This window comes from Microcaecilia unicolor, chromosome 3 (assembly GCF_901765095.1).
Source record: "Microcaecilia unicolor chromosome 3, aMicUni1.1, whole genome shotgun sequence".
In the NCBI taxonomy this organism is placed as follows: domain Eukaryota; kingdom Metazoa; phylum Chordata; class Amphibia; order Gymnophiona; family Siphonopidae; genus Microcaecilia; species Microcaecilia unicolor.
Window position 1 is genome coordinate 210,915,802 of NC_044033.1, and position 19,060 is coordinate 210,934,861.

The 19,060-nt window shown below is 46.1% G+C and overlaps 1 protein-coding gene across 1 annotated transcript in view; it reads left to right on the forward strand.

Moving 5' to 3' along the window:
• Window positions 1–19,060, forward strand: part of ABCF1 (ATP binding cassette subfamily F member 1) — a 66,209-nt gene that overhangs the window by 13,994 nt on the left and 33,155 nt on the right. Inside the window, 9 exon segments of the mRNA XM_030197378.1 lie at window positions 5,243–5,280; window positions 6,037–6,141; window positions 6,558–6,641; window positions 7,574–7,633; window positions 7,827–7,901; window positions 8,025–8,105; window positions 9,464–9,489; window positions 9,491–9,552; window positions 14,915–14,919. Coding sequence (XP_030053238.1) covers window positions 5,243–5,280; window positions 6,037–6,141; window positions 6,558–6,641; window positions 7,574–7,633; window positions 7,827–7,901; window positions 8,025–8,105; window positions 9,464–9,489; window positions 9,491–9,552; window positions 14,915–14,919 — 536 coding nt within the window.

The window sequence follows — 19,060 nt, forward strand, 5'->3', positions numbered from 1 at the left end:
GAAGCTGAGACGCGCTGTATTGCCAGCGTCGGGGATCTCCTCTTCCGGCTCCTGTAAATATTGTGCGCCGCTGGGGGGGTGCGTCGGGACTTTCTCGTTCGCCGTCTTCGGGCCGTTTGGGGCTGATCTTTCTCAGGAGTCGCCTATGTTCTTTAGGGGGGTCATTTCTTTGCTTTTTATGTTTTTAATGTTGAGTAGTTGGTTGCTGTAGCCTAATAGTCAGCACTACAGTCTCTGAAGCTGCTACGACTACTATTTATCATTTCTAAAGCGCTACTAGAAAAACGCAGCGCTGTACACTTGAATATGAAGAGACAGTCCCTGCTCCTCAGATCTTACAATCTCATTAGGTCAGACAGAACAAACAAGAGATAAGGAGATTTTAAAGTGAGCAGGTTTAAAATAAGGGTCCTGAACAGAGTGAATAAGGGTTAGGAGTTAAAAGCAGCATCAAAAGGTGGGCTACAGAACTGGGTGCAGGTCCCAGTTTTAGTAATTTATTTCTCTTTCTGGGACTCCTGTATGTCTGTGTCCCACTATATATACATTACTTGGCCAGCCCTGTTTGATGTTTGTTTCTTTATAATCTCGGGTGGCGTTTGTCTGTGGGCTAGGAGCCAACTTTTCAAAATTATTGGGGGGTGCTAAGTCCAATGAAAATGACCCCTCCCTGGACATATACATGAGTTTTCTCAATATCGGGGGTGCTCAAGCACCCACAGAGTCGGCTCCAATGTGACTGTGGGAAGGTAGTTCACAGTTGTGTTTTTTTTGTTATAGGTAGCATTTTTCGAAAGGTTGCTTTCCATACCAGGATATTTCCTATATGTTAGCTATACGTTTGTTCTTCCACAGGCATGGGGGCAGTAAGGATGTTATCATAGTTGCAGGCTACTCTTACATGACAGTCATCTTCTTATTTCCTCTGTCCAGGAGTTCTTGCGGTTTTATTTTTAGATGGTTATGCTTTTCATTTCGCCTCCTTTCTCTATCGCTCTCACGGCAAGGCATGTGAAGTAGGGGTCTCCCTACATAGACTCTTGGATCTTAGACCATTTTCTCTCTTGATTCTTCCGAATGCAATTTTAATTTCTAGTTCCTAAGAATGGATCTCCCTTCCTCCTATTTGGAATCTCACTGCCGTCATGCGCACTCTCAATGTCTCAAATCTTTATCACAAGAACCTAGTTCCTAAGAAGGAATTTTCCTTCCTCCTATTTCAATTCTAAGTGCTGTCAAGAGCGCTCTCAAAGTCTCAAGTCTTTTTCATGAAAGCCTTCGATCCATAGTGAAGCTTCGGGCAGCACATTTTTTGATACAACTTTTCTGCATATTTCTCTTAGGAGAGTTTCTGAGAAGGATAGAGCCCGGTGTGAAGGAAGCTAAGCAGGGTCCGCCGGGCTGGGTCCTGGAAGGGTGACCAGCTCACAATGCGCAATAATGTCCCTTCACAACACTGTTTTCCAGTCTCTAAAGTTCATCATAGTTATGCTACCCCTCAGAAAAGGGGAGATTCTTCTTCACTCATGGCGAGGTCAGCTAGCTATTTAAAAAAACAAAACAACAAAAAAACCTCTTGTCGACAACGTCAGCAAGTCGCAGACCGAGAAGTGCAATTTTTATGGTTCTCAGGATGCCTAGTACTGGTGGTCAAGAGTCGTCTAAATATTTTGCAGTCTCCACAATATTTTGGGGTTACATGCGACCTAGTTGCAAGGTTTTTTCCCTGGGCAATTGCCTTTGCAGTCTCATGAGCTGCACTCCCGTGCTCTTTATCTTTTTGAGTGTTTCTGAAGCATTGCAGCTTCCTTTGTTTTTTTCCCCGAGGACTGCTGCTCTTCTTGTCAGCATTAGTTGAGTAGGACATTCCTCCTGGCATTTGGTTGTTACTTCCAGGACTACCATGTGGTCTCTTTACTTTGCAACTAGGGGACTGTCAGTCGCTCTCGGAGCAAGGAGGTATCCCTGAGGGCTAGCATTTTATTCTGAGCACTCTGTCTTTGGTCAGCATTGTTGCCATGTTATGTTAGTCTGGAATGCTCTTTCTGTACTCTCATAGGACTGTTATCATCTTAGGTTACTTCAAAGACTCAATCCTGCTCTCTGGCAGGACTGTTTCTAGCTTATGTTCTTTCAGAATGGTCTTCGGTCTCCTGGTAGGTCTGTTGCCTTCTTAGGCTACATATTGAGGCCCCTGGTAGGTCTCTGGTCTTCTTGTGTATTGAAGGTACATCCTTTCCTCGGACAGTTCTACTATCTGGTCATTCTGTTCTTTACAGGGCTTGCATGTGCCCCCCTTTACATGATTGACATGTATGTCATTTATTTTTGCATGTTTTCACTTTTCTCTGTAAGCTGCCTAAGGGGTAATCTAGCGAACAGTGCAGGTGAGATGTCATCGGGGAGGCCCAGCTTCGGTTCTCACTCTGACTCTAATCGTCCTGCCTCCTAGGTGGGTTCACATCCGCACTGACGTTTGGTTTTATTTCATGGCTGATGTCTGTTTTATTCAGGGGAGTCATTTGTATGGATCTACCATCTGACCAGCCCTGTAGCATGCCATCCCCTTCTGGCATGGTGGCCTTCTCTTCAGGTCGGCCATTTCGCTTAGATATTTGGATCTCAGGGGCGTAACCCTTATGTTTTTTTTTATTTTTTTTCCTTGCAGATATACCAGGCTGCCTTTAGGTTGTCATCTTGACTTTTTATGGAGCCGAGGGGGTTTTCTCTAGAGGACCTTCTCTCTTCCCCAGTCCGGCCTCTTTGTTTCTCTCTTGCTCAGGCTGGTGCATGCTCTCAGTCTGGGACAGGCATTCAGCCTTGCTAAGCAGGATGGCATCTTTTGTAGTTGCAGTATTCTCTTCTCAGCTTTTAGCCTCTGTGCCTTAGTGACATTGTCAGAGGGACAGGGTGTTATTCTTCTTCGCACGATAATTCAAAATCATCTTGTTTCCTTTAAGGTTTCTTTCTCCTTTCAGACACTGTTGTTAGTAGCCATGGCTTCAGCTAGCAGGGTCAGGACTGCAAGTTTCTCTCATACAGGTTTTCTTTTTTTCCAATCAGCTAGTACGTCTAGGTAAGAGGTACTTCTTCACCTGGGTATTTCTTTTTCACTCTACCTTAGTTTCCCATTTTTCATCTTTTCCAATCACTTTTTTCTTACTGGTCTGGACTCTTGTACTGGCGTTCAAGATCACAGGAAATTATATGCTTTATATATGCTTTACATATTAAAACAGATCTTATATATTTAGAGAGCTGTTACAAGCTATTTGGTCCTTCCTTTTGGTACTTCTAGTCAAGGTAAGGTTGCCGTTGTTTCGGCCTCACTATATCTCGACGTATTAAGGAATTCATACCTTCTATTGTCTACTCACTGGGGGACCATTTCCTGAGAGTGTTATAACATATGCTCCATCTTGAGAAGCGGGGTTCTTTCCTTCGCACAGCGATTTTGGTGCACTAGGTGCACATTTTGTACGGTGCCATTTTGAGCTTATCTTCATTCTCTTTTGATTGATATACACTCTACATGTTCATTGTCGCCAGGAGTATGATCTATGCAACTCGGAGATGCTTAGGGGTTTGAAAGGGTCCCTCCCTTAAGGTTACTGCTTTGTACTTCCCATCAGTCCAATCCTGGTCCGGTCCGGAGGGACGCTAAGGAAGGAGAAATTAGATCTTACCTGCTAATTTGCTTTCCTTTAGTCCCTCCGGACCGGACCAGGCCCCTCCCATATTTTGTCACTTTTTCAACGGGGTATTAAAAAAAAAAAAGTAGCTTGTACATAGATAGAACTTTAAGTGGACCATGCCACGTCTCTGGTCGGAGTTGCTGGTAGGTTCAGTTGCTGGAATATATGTGTATGTATGTATTTATATATCTATCTATATATGTATGTATATATTTATATATCTATATATGTATAGAACTTTGAGGTCCTTAGGCACTTCTGTGCTGAGAGTTGCTGGTGAGTTCTAATTCAAGTGAGCCATACCACTTCTCTGGTAGGAGTTGCTGGTGTTGAGCTTTCCTACAAAAGGGACATACCACTTCTCTGGTGAGAGTTGCTGGGGTACCCAATTGCTGGTATATATATATGTGAACCTTTAAGTAAGCCATGCTAGTATATATATGTGAAACTTTAAGTGAGCCATACCACTTCTCTGGTGAGAGTGAGCCATACCACTTCTCTGGTAGGAGTTGCTGGTGAGCTATAAGACAAGGGAGCCATACCACTCTCTGGTGAGAGTTGCTGGTGAGCTGTAGTACAAATCGGGAGCCATACCACTTCTCTGGTAAGAGTTGTGGTGAGCTCTGATACTTGGCATTGCCGAGTGCTTTGTGGCTGCTAGGATTCCATACGGCACAGATGGTCTTTCTTTCTTTCTTTCCTGCTTTGTTATTCAAATACTGAGGCTAAGGTCACATGGCCAGGGCTCCTATTGGCTCTCTAGAGTCAGAGTTTTTCTCAGTCTCCACCTGCTGGTAGGCGAGCACAACCCATCAGTCCAATCCTGGTCCGGTCCGGTCCGGAGGACTAAGGAAAGCAAATTAGCAGGTAAGATCTAATTTCTCCATTTCACCAGCAATTGAAGCTGTAGTGCAGGTTCTTGAACAGCAGAATAAATCGGTCAGGCATATGGGTTACGTTATGTGTTACTCAGTATTCTATGTTGGATATTGTGTGTATGTAGGAGATTATGTGCTATTATTGTAATCTGCCAAGAATTCTAAGATTGAGCAGAATATATTTTTTAAATAAATATGGGTGACATCCTGATGGAAGCAGATTGGGCCAGCTCTTCCAAAGCCAGAAGGTTTAGAAAATTCTCTGGGCATATGTGCGCTCTCTCTCTCCTGTAGTGGTAGCTCCTCCCCTCAGTGGGTTTTACAGTTTAAAGCATTTCAACTGTAAGGGGAAGCGGGAGGGGTTGAGTGACTGTCTTTTTAAATTTCAAAAAGAATGTTCTAACACTTTCCATATGCTGAGAGGGTTGTTACTTGAAGACCTACAAATGGTATGATTGCAGTTCACACCCCTTTGTCAAAATCCATATAATTTTAATTCATTTATTTTTTATATTGCTTTATCTTATTTTTGCATCCATTTGGGTTTAAAAGAATGTAGGGCTTGGCTCATGATACAATTTGAAAGTTTTTATGGATTAATGAACAAGTGGGTTGTTTCTAACTTTATTCTCTGGTTTGCTTACTGAGAAGCTATCTTTTTCTCTTCAGTGTCTGCACCTGTCACCAAAGCGGGGAAGAAAAAGAAGGTAAGGTCAATACCTTTTATGAAAGGTCTGGATTATTAGAGGGAGGAGGAGCAGGTTGATTTCAGCAGTAGTAGTGGGAAGACCCCTTTGTGTAATGTTTGGATACCCACATATCAAGGAGCAATGCTTTCTGTATAACTGAAACTTTTTAAAACTGCTTCCTGACATGTTGAGGATGGGCCTGCAAATGTCAAACAATCTGGCCCTAAGAGAGCAGTGCTATTGCTGCAGCAAAAAAAAAAAAAAAAAAAACAATGTATCCCCCCATCAGCAGATTAGAACTACAAAGCAGGTATTATCCCAGTTGGATAGCAGCACAAACATTGCTGTATGGGAAATCAGGCTGTGCAGGGTGGGTAGATGGGGAGGCGCCCTTTCAGCCCAGTTGAATCCTATTCTGTGTGAGCTGATGAGTGGCACTGTTGAGAACATGGTTTCTGCCAGGGTCTCCATGTAGGTACAAGAGAGATTATGAGGCTCATTTTCAAAGCACTTAGCCTCCCAAAGTTCCATAGAAACCTATGGAACTTAGCCTCCCAAAGTTCTTTGAAAATATGCCTCCAGTAATACAGAAGTGGAATTGGTGTATGCCAAGTATTGCAGCCTTTGTGTGCATCCAGGGAAAAGCGGCTTCCATTTTAAGTCACAAGGTTGAAATCTACCAAGTAGGTGGGCCGGTTTGTTTCTCAGTCTCTGCTGTCAGCCCACCAGTTGTGCAGAGGTGCTTTATCTGATTTTCCCACCTGGTTCCTTTAGGGAGGGAATATCTTTGCTGCCCTGAGCCAGGACCAGAGTGAGGAAGAGGAGGAAGACGAAGAGGAGAGAAAACCAGCCAAACCCAACAAGGGCAAGAAGCAGCAAGTAAGATCAAACACACAGTTGCAAAGGAAGAAAGAGGGAGGATGCTGAACATTTCCTGGTGGATTTTTAACAGCCCTTAATTTGAAATGCATGTGGTTCACTAGGATCACGGTATCTGTTACAGGATAGTGCTCAGTGGAATAAGGGGAAACGGGACCCATGTTATTCCCTTTTATTGTATCTCCCTTGTTCCAGCGTAAGCCACATTGAAACAATACTAATTGGAAAATGGGTAGAAATGCTTAAATAATAAATTTAAAAAACATCCTGCAAAAGCCAGCTTTGTCCAGATCCCAGGTAAAGGTCCTGACAATAGGGAAATAGTAGGACTATTCACCTAAGGGGGTGTGAACAGGTGGGTACTTAGAGGCTGTTCTAGAATGGGGCCACTGCTGACTCATCTCTTTATTTGCCAGGAAGCCTCTGATGGGGAAGATGACAATGTGGATCAGAAGCAGAGCAAGAAGGGCAAAAAGGAAATGGCAAAAGTAAAGCCAAAGGTTGAGTCCTCTAGTTGCTGAACCTGTCATATGGGTCATCTAGGTGCAGAAGCACGTTACTCCCTGAGTCTGGGGTTCATGGGACTCTCCACATTGAGCTCTCCAGGACCTCTCAATGTGGCTTTTAACACCATCTAAAAATAGATTTGAACCCATATGTACATTTTGAGAGCAGTTCAAGGTGATGTGCAGGTAAAATGTTGTACACATGTAAATCGGCTATCTGAAAATTGCCTTTCCCTCAACATTTGTATGTTTTGTTTTCCAAAGTATGCATGTATTCTAGCCACAGTGACAGCAGGTGTTCTGGAGGGTGTACTTTTTGTTGATGTTAACAGTTTAATTCCACCCGTCCCTAATAGCTTGCTCTCTGGTAGGGTTACAAAATAAAACAAAAATGTACATGTAAACTTTGTTTAAAAAAAAAAAAAAAAAAAAGGATTAAAAACAGAGAAGCATAGAGTCAGTGGTATGTAAAAATTGAATTAGCTCCAAAGCATTGAAAAATGCTCTTACTCAACTATTTTGGTGTTGGGAAAGAAAGCGTATGCAAAGATTTGAAATGTGATCTATACATGCACTTTTCCAGCAAAATTCTGCGCTAACAGAACAGCAGGTGCTTATACCCATGACAAATGTTCAAAAGAAAAATTTCTCTAAGTTCAATACAAGCCTGTGGGTAAACGTATGAGGGTTTTTTTCTCTCTCATCTCATGTGAGCGCTTGAAATTAAGTATAAATATTGGAATATAGTTTAATTCTCGCTCTGATGGTAATAATGAAAAAGGTAGTCTTCTGCCAGCCAACTCATTTTCTATTAGTTGAACATTCAGAGCCACCGCCAGCTTTGTAAAACAGTTTTTTGAGTGATAGGACACAGGTCTGTATCTTTGGGATTTTTGTTCTGACCTTTTCAAATTATATTTTTACAGGATACGGAGGTAGAGGCAGACAACAAGAAGAAGAGTCAGAGGAAAGTGAAAGGAAAACAGGTAGAAATTCTCAAATAGACAATCTGTAACTAACTGAGTTGGGCCACCACTGAGTGTCAATGAATGAAGGAGATAAATCTGTCAGTTATTATCCCTAGATCTGTCATGCCAGGACCTTGTTTATTTTGTATCGGATAACACTGTCTGTAAAATGGCTTTTCTTGGACACTGACAGAGCTATAATCACCTACAGGCAAACAGCGTAGTCCGGAGCGATGGGGAAGAGGAGAGCGATGAAGATGAGATCCTAAGGAGGCAGGGAAAGGAAGGTAGAGAAGTTGTGCCGCGTGTGGCTTGCACATCTGGGGCATCGCTTTGGGCACTGGGTCCTGTCCTGTAAGTCTCTGCTGCTCTTAACCCTTTGGCTTTCCTTGCTCTTCTGTTGGCTTGTAGCATGCTGGGAAGAAATCTGCAGGCCAGCAGCAGAGAGGATGGAGAAAAAAGAGAAGGGAAGAAAAATAAAGTGGCACAGGTCAGTTGCTGCTGATTAAATCTGCAAACTACAAATGGTGCTCCCGAGCAAGGGGTGTACTTATTACGTGTCTGGAGGCAGTTCCTCTGTCTCTTGCTGCTTTGGATTTCTCAGTTTTGATTGTTGCCGTCCATTTTAAGTGGCACTTCTGGAAGTTATTTGTTCCGGACAGACATAAGTAAGGGTTTCTGTCACTGTGTCACGTACTTCCCAGGTTTTTATCCAGTATGAGACTCCATTAAAAATTAATGTGACCCCAGATGATTAAGAAACCAAATAGACCCCCGCACTACGCTGGATCCTAGCGTAATCTTAGTGTAGATTAGTGGTGGTAAAACCGTTACGGGGCAGACTCTAAATTTCTACGGTCCTAATCACGCCCTGATTCGTAACGTGAACAGGACAGAGTACGGAAAGTTCACAGAACAAGGCTGGGCAGACTTTTACGGTCTGTGCCCTGAGAAAGGCCAAGGCCCAAATCCAAACTCAGGTATACATATAAAGTATCACATGCCATTAAAATGAGTTAATCTTGTTGGGCAGACTGGATGGACCGTAGAGGTCTTTATCTGTATGTTACCCTGTTCCATCTATCCTATTCCTTTCTCTACCCCCCCCCCCCCCCCCCCACACACACACACACTACAAAGGTAGTAGCGGTCAGCACAAGACCCTGTGCCAGGCTGTACTGGGACACTGGTATTCTGCCTGCGTTTCTGGGTCTAACAGGAAGCTCGCAGAGGAGGGGGCAGGGCCTGTGAGTGTTCACCAACTCACAGGCCCCATAATGACCTGCCTATACCGATAATAGGTCCAAGTAAAGGGGAAGCAGCCCTTTTTTGTGACCCACCCACCCTTTGGAATCCATTTGGAGTTCCAACTCTCAGTTTGGGAACCACTGTTTCACTGTGTGTCTCAACTGTGCAGGCTTTTCTTTCTTGAAAGTAGTTTCTAGTTATCCACTACCACGATATCAGCTTCTGCCTAATCAATACAGCCGTAAAAAATTAGTATCTCCACTGCTGTTTCTTTACCCCTGTATGTGATGTCCCCATTTGTCATTTACATTATGATGTCACTTGCAATGCATTTTGGGAGTTTTAGGCTTTCTGAGAAACTCAAGATAGCCACCCTCCTCACATCCATCGATTTTTATAATTTTTGTCAAATAGGACATGAAAAATCTCCAAATACGTGTCCCACCTGAAACGGAGGCAAGCAGGGTTATTTTTCTGCTTTGTTGCTGTGAAATCTTTCTTTCAATCTGCTTGTGGCGTAACCAGGTACCATGACCTTTCTGGTAATTGGATGGGTTTTGTGTATTGTACTTTTATACGACCCTGTTCTCTTCTTCTCAGAACAAATTTGCGGCTTTGAAAGATGAGGGCCAGTGAAGATGAAATTGCAGATGATGATGAAGTGTTGAGAAGCCTAAGCAAGGAGAAGGGTATGAGACAAGTTTTTTCCTAAGAGCATTTTTAAACTATCTATTTTTTTAAATGTAGATTTCCTCAGCGGACCCTCCAGACCGGTCAAGGACACTTGGGTTATGCACTTCTACAAGCAGAGGGAGACTGAGAACACTAAAAACTGCTAACAATGTATAAGCACCTGCCAACCCCCAAACAGCCAGTAAATCTCACTCTCCAGCTGAGGGAAGATGTGCAGCCTGAGCAGTCAGTCTGGTTGGTAGGCCTGGGATTTGTTTTTTAGTCCTTTTGTTGGTTAGCACCCTGCACTTAGGAATCTATGTGCTTTGGGGAAGTGGGTCCAGTGGGGCTCCGTTTTTCCCCTGGGGTCACATCCGGTGATGCGTGTCCCTCCCACTGCTGGCTCTTACTGAGCAGGTCAGCCCTGTGCCTCGGCTCCTGTGTGATTGCAGGAACCTTGAGAGCCATAGCCCTTGTCAGCTTTAGCAACCGGGCTAGGAAAGTAAGCCAGTTGAAAAAAAAAAAAAACACTCTGCTTGTTTGTTTTGGGGTTGACCGGGAGAGCTGCAATGCGTTTGTGGAGAGAGAGAGAGTCTGGACACTGCTGCCTGTTGGGGTTGCTACCTCCTTTCTTCCTGAGGGATGTCGGCGGGGAGACAGTCCCGTTGCCGGGTTTCTATGTGCGCCGAGGTGTGGACGTGCCGGGGGCACAATGCTGGCTCTGTGGGGAGCCGAAACTTGCCCTCTTTCTTCATCTCCAGTATTGGTCCACAGAGGTTTCCCGGGGTCGGCTCAGGCTCTTTTTGATACGTCCTTGCTCCTGGGTGCTGTAGCGGCAGTTCCGATTTTGGCAGGAAAACCGCCACCATCTTGGATTCCTCCGGCCCCTGCGGTTTCGCCTCAGGGAGGGTTGCAGGATTTTCAGGTTGCAGAACGTAGGCTGATCTTCCTGAGTGCTCAGGGGGCATGGGATTCCCACCTGATTTTATTTGGTCGAAGTTCCAGGTGTGGAAGTCAGGATCCCAGCAGGCAGACCTTCAGAAGGGGGGTAGGTCCCTTAGTTGCCAAGCACCCTTATCTGGCGTGGTCAGAAGACCCTGAGTTTTTGTCCTTACAGCACTCAGAGAGGAGTGCAGTGATCTTGGAGATGACGTTCTTTTGGACACCTGTCCTGAGGAGGGGGGGGTCCTTGCCAGGTGAAGATCCCGCGGTAGTGAGGATCTTTCATAGAGATGAGGGGCTGAATTGATCAGGTGGTTGCTACACTTAAATTTGATTATCCTGAGACCATGGTGGCGGAGGTAAAGCAGGTTAGACCCAATGGTTAAGGGTATTCGCCGGTCTTCCCGTTTTTTTTTTCCCATGAATAAAGACCTCAGAGATATGGTCATGCAGGAGTGGGTCTTTCCCAGATTCTGCCTGTAGGGTGGCTAGAGCTATGGTGAGGCTTTATCCTCTTCTGCAAGAGGATAGGGACTCCTTAAGTCTCCTACAGTAGATGCGGTGGTGACGGTGGTCACTAAAGCCACTGCTATTCCTGTTAATGGGGGGGGCTGCTCTCAGGGATCCTCAAGATAGGAAGTTACATAAGTACATAAGTAATGCCATACTGGGAAAAGACCAAGGGTCCATCGAGCCCAGCATCTGTCCACGGACAGTTGGAATCCTTTATTAGGAATAGTTTTGATCTGTCCACCTTGTCGCTGCAGGCCTCGGTGTGTGGAGGTTTAGTAGCTCGTGCTTGCTTCCGCTGGACTGAAAAACTCTTAGATGATCCAGCTGTGGATAGATCTTCCTGGGTGCAGGAACTAGCCAAGCTGGAGATGGGCTCCTTCTTTCTTAGCGGATGCTCTTTATGATTTGCTGCGGGCGTTGGCAAAAAATATGGCATTGGTTGTGGGAGCTTGTCAGGCTATTTGGCTTTGAGGTTGGGTCGCAGATGCGGCCTCTTAAGTCCAAATTGTGTTCTCTCCCCTTCAAGGGTTCTATTCTGTTTGGGGAGGAGCTGGATAAGTTGGTACGCAGTCTTGTGGAATGCTAAGGTTCCACGCCTGCCAGAGATGCGTCCCAGAACAGGTGGTCGAGGGCTGTCGGTCCGTCTGCGAGATGCTCAGCGGGACAGGCTGGGTAGGGCCAATGGTGCGCCTAGAGGGCGATTTTTTTTTTTTTTTAATTTTCAGCATATGCAGCCCTTTCGTGGGGGAGGTCGGGATGGATCTTCAGTGGGTTCCACCTCGGTGCGTGCCTCGCAGTGAAGGTGTGCGGGTCCAGCCTCTGGTTCGCATGGGTGCTCATCTACGTCGGTTTTACCAGAGGTGGACTCGCATCACGTCGGATCAGTGGGTGCTCGAAGCGGTGCGCGACGGGCGTGCCCTAGAGTTCAGTGGCCCTCTTCCCGTTTTTTTTTTTTCTGGGATCTCCGTGTTGCTGTCATCTCAAGGCCATGGCAATTCGCCAAACCCTCCTTCGGTTGATTGATCTGGGGGCTGTGGTTCCGGTACCCACCTCAGAGAGGGGGGGGGCAGGTTGTTACTCGATTTATTTTGTGGTTCCCAAGAAGGAGGGTGCCTTCCGGCCTATTTTAGGTCTGAAAAGGGTCAGCAGGGCGCTAAAGGTTCTCTCCTTCCGGATGGAGACTTTGCATTCGGTTATCGTAGCGGTTCAGTCGGGGGAGTTTCTCACTTCATTGGATCTGACAGAAGCCTATCTACATATTCCCATTCAGGTGGCGCATCAGCGTTTTCTTCATTTTGCGGTCTTAGGGCAGCATTTTCAATTCTGTGCTCTTCCGTTCAGTCTTGCGACAGCACCTTGTACCTTTTCCGAGGTTATGGTGGTCGTAGCGGCGACATTGAGGAAGCAAGGAATCTTGGTCATACGTATCTCGACGATTGGCTGATTCTAGCCAAGTCAAGGCAGGAGAGTGTAGAGGCGACCACGAGAGTGGTGAGTTTCTTGGAGTCGCTCAGTTGGGTAGTGAATGTGGACAAGTCACCTAGTTCCGTCGCAGTCCCTGGAGTATCTGGGAGTTCGTTTCGACATGTTGAAGGGGCGAGGGTTTCTAGCATCAGCTCAGATTGTCAAGATGCAGGCTCTGATTCGTTAGCTTTGCTCTAAGAGACTTCCTTCAGCTTGCTCTTATCTGCAGGTATTGGGTCTTATAGCAGCGTTGATAGAAGTAGTTCCGTGAGCCCGGGCTCACATGCGGCAGTTAGTCTTCCTTGCTGGATCGCTGGTCTCCTCAGACTCAGGACTTGGAGGAGAGACTCTTTGCCGGATGCTCCCACCTCAGCCTTCAGTGGTGGCTTCACACGCCGAATCTGGAGAAGGGCATGCCCTTGGATCCTCCGGACTGGATTGTTCTCACCACGGATGCCAGTCTGTGGAGTATCTGGGAGTTCTGTGTATTTCCATCAGTTAGCCACCCACCCCCCCCCCCCCACCCCCCCCCCCCCCCCCCCCCCCCCCCCCCCCCCCCCCCCCCCCCACGGGAGGGAAAACACAGATAAGAAAGAGAACTTAGACTCCATTAGGCGCAGCCAGTAAATTTACCTTTATTAGCTTGTCACAGAGCCAAAAAATACAAATAATAGTTCTTTCTCTTGGAGCAGGTTGTCATTCAGCAGCGCACATCCTGAAAAACAAACTGCCCCCCTAACACCTCCCGGACATCACATATATACTGTTGCAAATTCCATTTCTCATAAATCATGTGATTTCCCATAAACTAGCACCATTAGGTTGCCTTATACCATATATGGATTGGTCATGTATTCTATCAGTCTCTCCTGATGTGTTTGCACGTGAACAGTTTGTGGCCATTGGTTAGTCAGTTATCAGTATAGCGTGCAGTTAGTCACAGAGCAAAAAATTACATAGAACAATACCCTTGTGTCCTCTCTCTGTCTATCTCCCTTAGCCCTCATACTGTGTCCTCAGCCTGTCAGCTACTGCCAAGGTTACCTTATATGAAAGGCATGAGAAAAGCACTGTATGTTGCAAAGATTGTTAGGCCATCTTGTGAGAACCAAAGTGACAGTACAGGCCTTAGGCCTAGCCCTTAGTAACAGGCCTAAAAAGAGGAAAGAATATACAGTTTGTTTCGACATGTTGAAGGGGCGAGTGTTCCTACCGTCAGCTCGGATTGTCAAGATGCAGGCTCTGATTTGTCAGCTTTGCTCCAAGAGACTTGCTTCAGCTCGCTCTCATCTGCAGGTATTGGGTCTCATGGCAGTGTCGATAGAAGTAGTTCCGTGGGCCCGGGCTCACATGTGGCAGTTACAGTCGTCCCTGCTGGATCGCTGGTCTCTTCAGACTCGGAGGAGAGACTCTTTTTGCCGGATGCTCCCCGCCTCAGTCTTCAGTGGTGGCTTCACACGCCGAATCTGGAGAGGGGCATGCCCTTGGATACTCCAGACTGGATTGTTCTGACCACGGATGCCAGTCTGGGAGGTTGGGGAGCCCATTGCCTCTGACAGGTTATCCAGGGCCGTTGGTCGTCGGAGGAGGCCGGATGGTACATCAATCGTCTGGACACGTGGGCGATCCGTTTGGCTCTCCAGGCTCTTCAGTATCTTCTAGGCGGCAAGGTGGTCAGGGTTCTGTCCGACAATGCCATGGCCGTCGCATATGTCAATCGTCAAGGGGGCACAAAGAGTCAGGCGGTCGCTGAGGAGACAGCGGAGCAAATGCGTTGGTTGGAAGTTCATCTGCAGTGTCTCCCAGCAGGTCACGTGACCGGCATGGACAACGTGAGCGTGGATTTTCTGAGCAGACACACATTGGACCCCAGAGAGTGGTCGCTTCATCGTCCTCTGTTTCATCATCTGGTGATGGAGTGGGGTCTGCCTGTGATGGACCTCATGGCGACATCCACCAATGCTCAGGTGCCCCGGTTTTTCAGTCGTCGGGATCCGCGGTCCGAGGGGATCGACCCCCTGGTGCTTCCATGGCCTCATCAACAGCTGTTGTACGTTTCCTCCTTGGGCCCTGGTAGGTCGTGTAGTTCAGAGAATAGAGCGGCACTTAGGCACGGTGATTCTGGTAGCTCCGAATTGGCCTCGTCGGCCATGGTAAGGAGATCTAGTGCGTCTGGCAGTTTGGGGTCCGCTGTCTCTAGAGGAGTCGGTGTTGTTAGTGCAAGGCCCCATAGTGATGCCCGATCCGTCTCCGTTCTCGCTTACGGCTTGGCTCTTGAGAGGAACAGGTTGAGGAAGAAAGGGTTTTGGTCCAGAGTAATTGATACTATGTTGCAGTCCCGTAAACAGTCCACCTCCGTCGCTTATATTTGCGTGTGGCGAATTTTTGAAAATTGGTGTCAGGAGCGTTCTTATTCTCCTTGGCGCATTTCGGTTCCGGAAGTGCTAGAATTTCTGCAAGATGGTGTGGATAGAGGTCTCGCTCGTTCCTCTTTGAAGGTACAGGTGGCAGCTTTGGCTTGTTTCCAGGGGAAGGTACAGAGTGTATCCTTGGCCTCTTCTCCGGAGGTGGTTCGTTTTTTGCGGGGCGTGAAGTTGATTCGTCCACCGTGGCGTCAGGTGGTTCCTCCGTGGGATTTGAATCTGGTGTTGGTGGGTTCCCCCTTTGAGCCGTTGGTTTTTGAGTACTTTTAAGGATTTCACTCTGAAGACGGTGTTTTTGGTGTGCTTCAGCTTGGCGGATTTCAGAGTTGCAGGCTTTGTCTTGTGCTCCTTCTTTTACTTTTTCTAAGGAAAAGATGTCCCTAAAGCCCGTTCCATCCTTTTTGCCTAAGGTGGTTTCCTCTTTTCATGTGGATCAGGACATTTCTTTGCCGGTTTTGGGCAATAGGTCGGGAGATTCAACTCAGTGCCGTTTAGCTAAATTGGATGTTCATCTTGACCGATCTGGAGGGTCTAGAGGAAAGAAAATTAGCAGGTAAGGCCTAATTTTACCTTAGTTCACACTTTTTCAGTCACCACCCAAGAAAAGGATTTAGGGGTCATCGTTGACGATATGTTGAAACCCTCTGCTCAGGATGCAGCAGCGGCTAAGAACCCAAATAGAATGTTAGGAATTATTAGGAAAGGAATGACAAAACTGAGAATATTATAATGCCTTTATATAGCTCCATGATGTGACCACACCTCGAATACTGTATGCTATTCTGGTCACCTGTTACGTCTGTGCTTTCCTCGCCCTCTGGTGGCCAGAACAGGTGGCTGCTATGGACCATCACCCAGAGAGTTTCAAAATGGGCTAATAAGCCCAGACAGGTAAGACTCAGCTGCAGCAATCACCAGGAAGCTATGGTGGCTGTGCAGGCTCAATCCAAGCAAGCAAACCTGGCAGCCTGGAAGAACCGGACCGGACTCAGCTAAAATCTGGAATGGGTGATGGTCCATAGCAGCCACCTGTTCTGGCCACCAGAGGGCGAGGAAAGCACAGACGTAACATCGCCGCATCTTAAAGATATAGCGGAATGAGAAAAAGTACAGAAAAAAAACAATGAAATGATAAAGGGGATGAGTTGACTTGCCTATGAGGAAAGGATAAAGGGGTTAGGCTCTTCATCTTGGAGAAAAAACGGTTGAGGGTAGATATGTTAGTGGTCTTTCCTTAGCGTCCCTCCGGACCGGACCAGGATTGGACTGATGGGTTGTGCTCGCCTACCAGCAGGTGGAGACTGAGAAAAACTCTGACTCTAGAGAGCCAATAGGAGCCCTGGCCATGTGACCTTAGCCTCAGTATTTTCTCAGTCTCCCAGCAGGTAGGAAGCGAGCCCATTAGTCTCTCTCTTTCTCTTTTAGAGGTTTACAATAAGAACAACATTGCTACCTCTTCTTCTGTGCCTAGGAATTCTCTGTTGACGCTGGTCAGGTAGGGACTTCTTTTCCTTTCTTTTACAGCCTCTGGGGGTGTCAAACTCGGATGTCTCTGGGTCCCTCCCCCCTTCCTCCCCATCTCCCATACATAGCTGGGAAGGACTACCCTTTGTTTAGAAAGGTGTATGTCTTTGGGAGAGGCAGCCACTATAGAAAGTTAAATCTTATAAGCATTTTAAGGAGCAAGCTACATCCCCCGGCTTCTAACGAGCAGACAGCTATGTGTTGTTCTATTACTCTTTAGCGGAGTTTTCCCCATTACTTTAACGAGCAGGCAGCTCTGGTTGCTGTTTTAGGTGTCTATATTATCTAGCTGGTTAAAAAAAAAAAAAAAAAGAGGCAGCAGTAATTTGGAGGAGTTTAGGTGTAAAAAAAAAAAAAAAATTAAAGACAACTTGTCCCCACTGACTGAATGAGCAGACAGCTCCGTTTGATTGCATGGGAATGCTGTGAGTCAGCTGTGTAAAAAAAAAAAAAAAAAAGAGTAAGCGGCAGCATTTTGTTTTCAGCCCTCTTTGAGTTGAGCTGTATTTTATTTAGCACTGCCGTTTGTGTTCTTCCCTTAGCGGTTTGTTCGGCGGAGCAGGGCTTAAAAAAAAAAAAAAAAAGAGAGATTTTGGCGCGAATCGGGTACGCGCGTGCACGCGCGTTACCGTCATGTCCGAGAAGCTGAGACGCGCTGTATGCCAGCGTCGGGGATCTCCTCTTCCGGCTCCTGTAAATATTGTGCGCCGCTGGGGGGTGCGTCGGGACTTTCTCTTTCGCCGTCTTCGGGCCGTTTGGGGCTGATCTTTCTCAGGAGTCACCTATGTTCTTTAGGGGGGTCATTTCTTTGCTTTTTATGTTTTTAATGTTGAGTAGCTGGTTGCTGTAGCCTAATAGTCAGCACTACAGTCTCTGAAGCTGCTACTACTACTATTTATCATTTCTAAAGCGCTACTAGAAAAACGCAGCGCTGTACACTTGAATATGAAGAGACAGTCCCTGTTCCTCAGATCTTACAATCTCATTAGGTCAGACAGAACAAACAAGAGATAAGGAGATTTTAAAGTGAGCAGGTTTAAAATAAGGGTCCTGAACAGAGTGAATAAGGGTTAGGAGTTAAAAGCAGCATCAAAAGGTGGGCTACAGAACTGGGTGCAGGTCCCAGTTTTAGTAATTTATTTCTCTTTCTGGGACTCCTGTATGTTTTTTTGTTTTTTTTTTTTTTGTTTGTTTTTTTTTTAACATTTGTACCCCGCACTTTCCCACTCATGGCAGGCTCAATGCGGCTTACATGGGGCAATGGAGGGTTAAGTGACTTGCCCAGAGTCACAAGGAGCTTATGTCTGTGTCCCACTATATATACATTACTTGGCCAGCCTGTTTGATGTTTGTTTCTTTATAATCTCGGGTGGCGTTTGTCTGTGGGCTAGGAGCCAACTTTTCAAAATTATTGGGGGTGCTAAGTCCAATGAAAATGACCCCTCCCTGGACATATACATGAGTTTTTCTCAATATCGGGGGTGCTCAAGCACCCACAGCACCCACAGAGTCGGCTCCAATGTGACTGTGGGAAGGTAGTTCACAGTTGTGTTTTTTTTTTGTTATAGCATTTTTCGAAAGGTTGCTTTCCATACCAGGATATTTTCTATATGTTAGCTATACGTTTGTTCTTCCACAGGCATGGGGGCAGTAAGGATGTTATCATAGGTACATGCCACTCTCACCTGTTTAACTTTGTGTCATGAAATCATAGTTGCAGGCTACTCTTACATGACAGTCATCTTCTTATTTCCTCTGTCCAGGAGTTCTTGCGGTTTTATTTTTAGATGGTTATGCTTTTCATTTCCCCTCCTTTCTCTATCGCTCTCACGGCAAGGCATGTGAAGTAGGGGTCTCCCTACATAGACTCTTGGATCTTAGACCATTTTCTCTCTTGATTCTTCCGAATGCAATTTTAATTTCTAGTTCCTAAGAATGGATCTCCCTTCCTCCTATTTGGAATCTCACTGCCGTCATGCGCACTCTCAATGTCTCAAATCTTTATCACAAGAACCTAGTTCCTAAGAAGGAATTTTCCTTCCTCCTATTTCAATTCTAAATGCTGTCAAGAGCGCTCTCAAAGTCTCAAGTCTTTTTCATGAAAGCCTTCGATCCATAGTGAAGCTTCATGCAGCACATTTTTTGATACAAACTTTTCTGCATATTTCTCTTAGGAGAGTTTCTGAGAAGGATAGAGCCCGGTGTGAAGGAAGCTAAGCAGGGTCCACCCGGGCTGGGTCCTGGAAGGGTGACCAGCTCACAATGCGCAATAATGTCCCTTCACAACACTGTTTTCCAGTCTCTAAAAGTTCATCATAGTTATGCTACCCCTCAGAAAAGGGGAGATTCTTCTTCACTCATGGCGAGTCAGCTAGCTATTTAAAAAAAAAAAAAAAACCTCTTGTCGACGAGTCAGCAAGTCACAGACCGAGAAGTGCAATTTTTATGGTTCTCAGGATGCCTAGTACTGGTGGTCAAGAGTCGTCTAAATATTTCGCAGTCTCCACAATATTTTGGGGTTACATGCGACACAGTTGCAAGGTTTTTTCCCTGGGCAATTGCCTTTTGCAGTCTCATGAGCTGCACTCCCGTGCTCTTTATCTTTTTGAGTGTTCTGAAGCATTTGCAGCTTCCCTTTTGTTTTTTTCCCCGAGACTGC